Source organism: Cariama cristata, unplaced genomic scaffold (assembly GCF_000690535.1).
Source record: "Cariama cristata isolate BGI_N322 unplaced genomic scaffold, ASM69053v1 scaffold12595, whole genome shotgun sequence".
Lineage (NCBI taxonomy): Eukaryota > Metazoa > Chordata > Aves > Cariamiformes > Cariamidae > Cariama > Cariama cristata.
The window spans coordinates 95,729-105,196 of record NW_009617049.1 but is presented as its reverse complement, the minus strand read 5'-3'; the positions used below and the strand labels follow the sequence as shown (position 1 = coordinate 105,196).

At 38.4% G+C, this 9,468-nt stretch overlaps 1 protein-coding gene across 1 annotated transcript; it reads left to right on the top strand.

The window, feature by feature from the left end:
• The first annotated feature begins 106 nt into the window (after window positions 1-106).
• LOC104161828 (fibroblast growth factor 20-like) lies at window positions 107-3,895 on the top strand. Its single transcript, XM_009700384.1, has 3 exons — window positions 107-266; window positions 2,219-2,352; window positions 3,650-3,895. Exons 1-3 carry the CDS (start codon window positions 107-109, stop codon window positions 3,893-3,895), a joined length of 540 nt encoding a protein of 179 aa, XP_009698686.1.
• The last annotated feature ends 5,573 nt before the right edge of the window (window positions 3,896-9,468 follow it).

Below are 9,468 nucleotides of genomic sequence, written 5' to 3'. Positions count from 1 at the left end.
GCCTGCGCCTGTGCTGCCTGTGCGGGTGTGCCCTGACGTGTGCGTGCGTGTGTGTGTACCTGGGCGTGAGCAGTCCTGCTCTTGGGAGGGAGGCGTGATGCCAGCGATGCCGGGGCGGGTGGGTGAGCTCTTAGGACCGGCCTCACCCTTCGGCATTAAACCATGGGGGCTGCAAGGTGGCGAGGGAGGGTCGGGTATCCCACGCAAGGCAGGAGGTGGGCATGGACGCCTTGCTCAGCCTGTGCTGGATGTCCACAAGCACATGTGTACGCCCGCGGGTTTAGTGGGAGAGGTTGAAAGTCAAGACTGATTCTTTTTGCATTCGCTGTCTGTATCGGAGCTTCTTGAGTCTTTGTAGAATAACACAGATCGTGGACTCGGGCGTGCTGACCCGTAGGCTGCGTTAGACCGCACGGTTTCGCAGGACAGAAAGTTGAAGCAGAGGGACCTAAAATACCTCTTTGCTCAAATACTTAAAATGCTTCCCAGTCAACTTTCTCTGTCGATAAACCAAAAGGAGGTGAAGACAACCCCCAAATGTAAAGGTTTCCTGTGATATAAGAGTAAATCCTAAATAGTAGTTGTAGGAACTGGACATCTGAACCAACCTGACGATGTCGGCTACATGTGAATTTTTGTACGTATTGATTTAGCAGTCGTAAAAAAGGTGATTAAAGCGTTTCCTATCATCCTCCCCATAGTCAAAACAATCTGCTGGAATGGCTCTTAATTGCTTTTTTAACGCATGGATGTTTTCAGAAGTAAAAGAGCAGTAGTCAAACAGACAGTTCTTCTCAGAAGAAAGATTTCCTACAGCGTGTAAACATGAAATAAATCTTTGCTTTAAAAGAAAAAAAAGTTAGCCCCAGATCAAACATTTACTGGGCTTTTTAGAAATGTTCTTCCTTTTTTCTACCACTATTCTCGGCAGGTTTGTCTGATGTGGTTGCTTTGTGGGTTGAATCACCTGCTTATTATAGTTTTGAAAAAGGGCGGCTTTGAAAATGATACCAGAAAGACAAAATACCTCCACTTCTTTTTGTGGGACTTTGTGCTTTAGGAACTGCAAAACTAGGATGATTTACATGCAATAGAGTTTTCAATCACTACTCTTTGTAAAGGATTGATTTTCTTTGCTGCTTGGTAATATAAATAAGAAACCTACCAAAGTTCAATTAAAATTCAAAACATTTTAAATTATTGTATAGTCCAGACAGTCCATCTGTCTGAGAGTGAAAAATGATCCTGAATGAAAAAGAGTAATCATAAATACAGCAAATAGACAACAAGTCAGAATCAAAATCAAATGCACTATTTAAAACCACTTACCTTAGATTCAGACTTACTATTTTTTTAATGTTTTGTGGTTTTGCTGGCACACAGCAAAATCTTAGGTATGATTCTAGAACAACTTCTTTTAGAGGTTTTGTTTACATTGTTAACAACTTCCAAAAAGCCAGTTCACACGTTCCCTTTCTTTCATGTTTTATACATACTGTAATCTGTGCATATCATTGGTTAAATATGTTGGCGTACCCTTGCCAAATTCAAATGCCAGGCTTCAAATAGTGCCTCATCTCCCGAATATATTATTAATATATATTACATTTTGGGGCAAATGTAATATAAATAATGCTATAATCCAAACACTAGCAAATAAGCAGCATATTTCATGCACATAAAAAGCCTGCACCGAAGACAGCAAGTTGTGTCAAGAGGTGTGGGCCCATATGCTAGATAAGATGTCTGGCAAATACTTTTTCATTTTTCCTGTGGGTAGATTCTGTTATATAAAATTCCCATCTGTACTTTGATTTCCATTCAAATGATCTAATAATGGATGTGTTTTTTTAAGATAATGCTGTAGAGAAAGTAAAGTGTTTTTTCAGGTAATTCATACCGATCTTCCAATGTTTGAGTAGGCAGTTTAGCAAATAGTGTATAATCATTATAGATTCCACCTGCGTAGTACTGAAGGCTTTAGCATCAGTGCTGAATAAAATCCTCTCATATTCAACGTTAGAAAAAAATAATTCTTAAATGGCGTAGGATTCTTTTTCCTAGATGAGGCTTCTTGAGCTGCTTTCCTGTGAATGTTGTATATGTTTCCATACAGTATTTGAAGTTTCAGAGAAACTAGGCCACATTTATTATAACGTGTACATTCTCTGCTTGTTTTCAACTGTGTTTTGGATGCTACGTGTTGTACGCTTATGAGCTGAATCAAAGCAATCTCTTTTTTTTTCAGGTATCCTTGAATTCATCAGTGTGGCTGTGGGACTGGTCAGTATTAGAGGCGTGGACAGTGGCCTTTACCTTGGAATGAATGAGAAGGGAGAACTCTATGGCTCTGTAAGTACCGCTTTCATGTCAGCTCGTACACACTGAGGTTTTGATTCACTTCTTAGCGCTATGCAAACCCCTCAAGTAGCTAGCTGAGGTCATCTTAGCTTTCAAAACACTAACATCTTTTTTCTGTTGAAATGTATAATGTATTTTTAAAGTGTACAGTATAGCCTTGGACGCTAAAGATTCAATGGGAAAAGTTTCTCTGTCTTAGATGAAGAGAACTGAAAAGAAATATTCCTCTTAAATGATGACAAAAATAGCTAAATAAAACCAGCTATTCAAACAGTGTTTAAGTTTCCTGCTATCTAATTTTCTTTTTATCGATACTGCAAATGTGTGATAGTGCATACTCTGCCATCAAAAACATTGAATGCAACTGGAAGAAAGTTGAAAGGATAGTTATGGAACAAATAAACAACAATTAATGTGGTACCCTGACTTACTTTATGTGTAGCCTAATGCTCCTTTAGAAATCAGCAGGTGGTACTTCCAGGTACCAGCTTTTTAACATAAAAGCATTCTTTCAAATGCTGGGAAAAAGGATAATACCGAATGTCACAGTTAGGTACTGCTGTTGTTTGAAAAATCTGAATGGTGCAAGAGTACTGGCAGTATCTGTAGATCCTGACTGGAATATTTGCATTTAAGAATGAAAATAAGCTTGTACTCATTACATTTGGTTTGTATCTGTTGAATAACTTCAGCATATGACAGTTAAAATATAATCCTTGGTTTTTTCCAATACTATCAGGGTAATAACAGTCTTAGATTCTTCTCCTGTCAAGTCTTAAAATATCTTGAGATAAAATACTCTGTCTCTCCAGTTCCTTTGGTTGTGGTTAGTCCTATTTAAAATGTGAGAAGTGATGCACACCACAAAGAACATATAGAAATACCTTCCTGATCTGTTACATTGCACCTGAGTCCTACCACCAAATCTCATTTCTAGAATGGTAGATCCCCCAAGACAGAACTCTACATAATATAATTCCTGTAGGTCAGGTGAATTTTAATTAAATCATAAATAAGTAATACCTTCCTAGAGAGAGAGTTATCTAATTCATGTTTAAATCCAAAATTGTGTATGTACAGCTCCAGTTTTCAAAAGAATAAAGGTTAAAGTAGGCTTCCAAACTCAGCGTCAGGTCTACATACTCTTCTTGGGTTTGATTTGTTGACAGTTAAATAAACAGTAAAGCCATGCAAAGCCTAAAACATTTTGTTTAGCATATTTTTTTCATGTATGTTCAGATATCTAGCGACAGCTTGACTTATATTTCTTCACCGTTTCTTTCTGTAGGAGAAACTAACTTCTGAATGCATCTTCAGGGAACAATTTGAGGAAAACTGGTACAACACTTACTCATCCAACGTGTACAAACATGGAGATTCGGGGCGGCGATACTTCGTAGCACTTAACAAAGACGGTACTCCCAGGGATGGGGCAAGGTCCAAAAGACACCAGAAATTCACCCATTTCTTGCCCCGGCCCGTGGATCCTGAAAGAGTTCCAGAACTGTACAAAGATGTATTAGGCTACAGCTGAGGAAGGAGGCAACTTTGGAGAAAACCCGTACTGGAGCTGTTGCCCCTGATTTCGTGGCAATACCAGCATGAGGAACCTGCAGAGGTCTAGGATGCTGGATTGGAAGAAGCTACTTTGTGATAGGCCAGCCTCTGTTTTCTAACCTTTGGATTTAGGAGACAAAGCCTTGAAGCTGAGAGTGGACCAGCCTCCTTCAAACTTGCTGAACTGTTTGGTAGCCAGGAACCAGAGGGAAGTTGGAGTGTGACTTTTTAAAAAATAACGAACTCTTGGCAATTTTGCCTGGATTACCTATGGTCCATATATTAGCAAAGAACTACCTACATCATGTGGATGAGCCAACAGCTGGAAGAAATAGAAAGAAATGGACTGCAAAATAGTAATACATCTTGAGAACTGTATATGAAGTTTTAGTGGGTCCACTTTAGTGATGGACCTTAGATGTTGATGCATCATAGTCAGAGCTGGAACTTTTCTTCAGGATGGACCTATTTATACATCTCCCGATAGCATATATTTATTTTATATATTTATTTATTAAAGAGTTTATTTTTTACTGGGATATGAAGAGAATACAAGCCCCTAACCCCATTGAGAAATCATTTACAGTGCCAATATTTACTCTGTGTCATGATACAGAAATGACATTACGTTGCAATGCATCCAAAACCTGAACATTCATATTTCATTGTTTATCAGTTACAGATAAGGTTATATTTTATGCACATACCATTTCCTTGTGACTATCCTTATTTTGGAAAGAATGTTTAGTTTTTTATTTTTTATTTTTTTTACCTATGAGAGTGCCTTACAGGTCTGTATTGAGTTCAAATGCACATTTAAAAAGGGAATTAAAAATTATTTCACTTTATTGGGTTTACTGTCATTTTTAAATTGAGACTGTCTTAGCACACTATGTGTAATGTTTCAAACCCACAGCAATTGTGAAGAGTGTATTGCAGTTACCTTGAAAGAAAAAGTAGTATTAGCTCTTGAAATCTTGATTCAAATCACAACGTGCTTGACATTTTGTTGCCAACTGGTTCCTACTATCTTTATTAACACACAAATAACTATTCTCTGTATTACTTAAAGTTTTCATGTAGGATTCTCATCACTATATAAGATATTTTAATTATATTCCCTATCAATATGTTTAAGGGGAAACAGTATCAGTGTAAGGAGTTTCTGATACCGCTGACTGAAAAAGCTTCTGTGAGTGAAGGTTGTTTCTCCACCGAGTGCAGAGGAGCCTAAGGAGACTACTTTCTCACCTTTATTCCTCCTTCAGGGAATAAGTGAGTTTTTGCGTGAAGACTGTCAGGGCAAAGATGACGTATGTTTCTATGCTAGTTGCAGCTATACAACAGGTAGATCGCACTAACGTACTTTCCACTAATTTAATTCAGGGCTGTCAGTTATGAAGCACAAACTCATCTGCGTATTGACTAACAGGGAAGTCTCTCTTCTCTGTAAGAATACTAAAGGTTAATGACAGACCCTATATGATTTAGACCTACACCTGCTGAAGCTTGCTGTCAGGTGACTGATTGCCACCTGCATGGGAAAGGTCAGTCCAGGAAAAGGACTGTAGGAAAGGCAGTGCAGGAGAGGGCAACAATATTTGTATTGTACCAGAGATGGTCTCCTGTTTGTTCCGGGTACCAACGCTCCGAGTGGGCTCCAGCTCAAGGTAACACATTTGAGTTCAGTTTTGTGAAAGCATACACCGTTCAAGTACTGCACGTGCATCATTTATATCAAATCAAAGTATTAATGAAAAGCATTTTCCAGTATGTAACATACTTGTTAGGGACATCACTATGCCAGAACTTTTTCCAATCTATCGTGAGAAGCGGATGAGCGTAGACTACTGACAAACTATGGACAAAATCATTTTACTTTCTGGCAAATAGAAAATGAATGCAGGTACGCGAAAAGGTGTTTCAGCGCTTTTTGGCTAACAATATGTAACTTACTAAGGTTTAAGTCTTCATTAAAGTTTTCTGAAAAGCAGTTGATGATACCCAGTGCACTGAATACAGTTTAGGAAAATATGTTGTAATGCACTTCAACTTACCATACAATAATGATTTTATGGGTGACACGAAGTCCCATTAGTAATAGATCAGTAACTGAAAACAAAATTGTATGCTTTAAATAGAAAAGCGTTTTTTTTTCTGCAAGTTAAAAAGTAATTTATTTCATACAAGTTTTGTAAAAAAACAGTGGCTACTGCTCAGGACATAGTTCCCATGCATTTCTGGCAAATACGCTCAGTATTTCAATCACACCAATAGATGAGTTTTCTCTCTTTGGATTAGCAGTTTACTGTTAATCCAACTACCTCAAAAGTACTTTGAAGATGGCGAGGGCTGTAATCACTCTTCTTATTATTATTGTGCATCTTTTTTCACAGATACAATACAGTCCAGAGCAGTAACTGAGGATAGCTTTAAGTGGTGAATAATCAGCTGAAACTTCTGGGTCCAAACACCTAGCCAACATGATACAGATGAAGAAGAAGAGAGATATATGCTTGTCATTTTCTTGCCCCATTCCCATTTTAGATATATGCCAATAATCCCTGAACAAAATGTATTGGGGCAGGTATGGTGGTGATGAATGACTGTACAAAATCTCCAGAGCATTGAAAAGCTGTCACAGCCTCCTTCTTTAGTTCTGGTGTATTGCCATTGAAGAAAGATACTGTGCTTTCCTATTTCATTTTGCTTGCAGCACTTATTAGCTCTCTGTTACAATCTGTCCATCATGATCTTCAGATGCAGTTGATGTTTTTCTACTTTGAAAATGACTGATGCAAAAGTAACACCTCAAAATAGCTATTTTCATATGTCATTAGAATAATAGGTTTAGTTGGCAGTGGTTGTTTTTTTCCTCTGGTTTTCGTTCCCACTTCAGAAAGCCCAACTGGATAGACAGGGAGAGGTTGGTTCTGTTTAGCCGGTAGAATTAATGATGTAGTTTACCACTCGTTACATTTTGCATAACCCTATGAATCTGAAAGCTGTGGGTTGCTGTAATTCCATGAAGAGGGTAATCTGAAGGAGGTGACATTGTTCAAGGTTCAGAGGAAATCTCTGAAGGCAGAGAAAATGTCACACCTTGAAATAAATCCCTGCATCATTGGCTGCCCTATTTCTGCCTTTCCTTTTTTCCAGGGCAGGAGGACCATTCAAGGTAGTTACGCAGTTTGTATAGCAGGTGCAGCTCCCCTTGCTGCTTCCCACTGATTCTCCTAGTAGCTGTAAAACCTGGCCCTTTGATCTCAGAGCTGGCTGGAAACTCAGTGCTCCGTGCCAGTTCTGTGTTTCTTCACTTCTTTGTTTTCTGCTGCTCTCTTTTCCAAGTTGTGTCAGAAATAATATACTAGCAATACAGGAGATTTTCTGAAATCCAGGAGTAACCTTGACTTCTGAGCATATTTGGAGTGAAATTGTTACTTTTAAGGATGTTTGTGCTCTTGGTCAGAATGTAGAAGGTAGAATTTTTAAGAGTCTTCTGTGGAAGTCTTCCAGCTGTAATAGTTACAGGATATAGGAGAACCAAAGTGCCTCTGGAAATGTTGTGGGGGTTTTTTTGGTTTGGTTTGGTGTTTTTTTTTTTTTTTTTTTTTTTTTTTTTTTTTTTTTTTTTAATTAGACGAACTGATATAATCAGAGAACGTGGACAGCTAGTCTAAAAGGCAAAAGGCACACAGTCCTTTCATTGGTCTGAACCGTTTGTGTTTGCATGGAGCAGTTTGGTCCTGTCCTTATCTGCCTGTGTTCTGGGATGAGCTTGTCAATGTTATATTTCATGCTTAGGTGTGACAGCCACCTTCACTGATTCTATCAGAAGGTTCAAGTCAGTGGTATGGCCATGCACTCTGGTAGTACTCCAGGGTTGTGCAGAATTTACTTTCTGTCATGTGAGAGTCGTTTAACAGGTACATTTTCACAACAGCTTTCACTTCCAGCTATTTAGTTTCTTGATGTGCTTTGTTAACTCCTTTTTTTCATAGCCATCCAATCTTGCTTCAGTAACTTTGTGAAGTTTTACTTAAACATAGGTCTTTGCCAGCAGCTATATGAGCTACAGGTGTGATTATTATTTTTTTTTCCAGTTTATGTAGTCGTACTAGTGCCACCGTACCATGGCTCTAGTTAGACCACTGCAAACCGTTAGGTTTGCATTACTCCTATACACCAAAGAACTAAACAGGAGTAAGGCAGTTTTATACACCATAAATGCATCTTCACTATTGCCTTAATGCATTGGATCAAGCCTGTGTCATAAATACTGATAACACTGCGGTAAGGTGCTCAAGTTTTGCTCATCTTGCTCCATACTGCATGGGGATGCTATCAGTAAGGAGGCCTTTCGGAAATCTCTGCATTTGCTCTTTTTGCTTTTCATGTGAGAAAAACTATTGATTTCACTGTGGTTGAATTCTCTGCAATTATTTGAGCTGTTTTCTATTAGTGCAACCATTTGAAGAATGAAGTTACATGAACATAGCAACAGCTGCGTGAGATCAGACAGTGCTGCATCTCCATTGCATGGGGAGGAGAGTAAGAGTAAGACAGTTGTATATTCTGTGCATTCATTGTAGAACCTCGACTAGGATTAAGACCTGAAGTCAATTCTCCTCTGGGTCATTTCCTTTTATGAGGCAGAAAAGAGGTGTAAACATTTCACAATGCTGGAAGAACGTGATGGTGGAATTCTACACTTCTGGATGTCTGCCTCAACCTCCACTTTATCAGACATCTCCCTTAAAACAATTTCCTTTGCAGTAGTATATTCGGCTGTTGTGGTGAAATCATTGCTGTTAGCGTATGGTCAGTGTACATCTGGATGTACATGTGCTCATCTCAGTACAAGGCAATAAATATTTTGCTAGAGAGAGAAAGAGAACATTCTGAAGTTGTTATATATCATCAAAACGTTAATCGGGAAAGTTTGGTTTATGGCATTAGTTTTAACTACGTTTTTAATGCAAAGTTTTGCAGCACTTTTGACAACGCTGTGTGGGTTCTTAACAGTCAGAGATTCATGGGCAGAAAACCAGAGAGGTGTGAAAGCTTCTCAGGTAGAACATACTTAACCACGACATCTTTATGAATAAGTTGTACACAAATGGGAAGAAAAAAAAACCAAGCAGGGAAGAAGTCAAACAGTTACTTCTGTTGCCAGTTGGAGAGATACTAAGTTTCAAACAGAAATTGGTTGGCAGCTTGCCAAAATAACTATTTCATCTGCAACATGATCAGACACTAGAATCATTCTGGAAGTTCAGGAAAAAGAGAAAATACTGAAATAAAGCAGTGGTGACAGTAGCTCTCTGTATTTTGAATGTATCCAAAATGCTGCTGGTATTATTCTCTTGTTATAGCAAATCTCTAGCAAATGCAATTCACAGAGAAAGGAGCAAGAGTGTTAGAAAGGCCGTCTTTCGAAAGTGAGCTTAAAAATCTTTCTGTGGTAAAGTTGTGGTTTATATACTTTGCCTAATTATAGACAAATCATGCTTTATTCACACTTAAAATATCACCAGCCACACAATATTA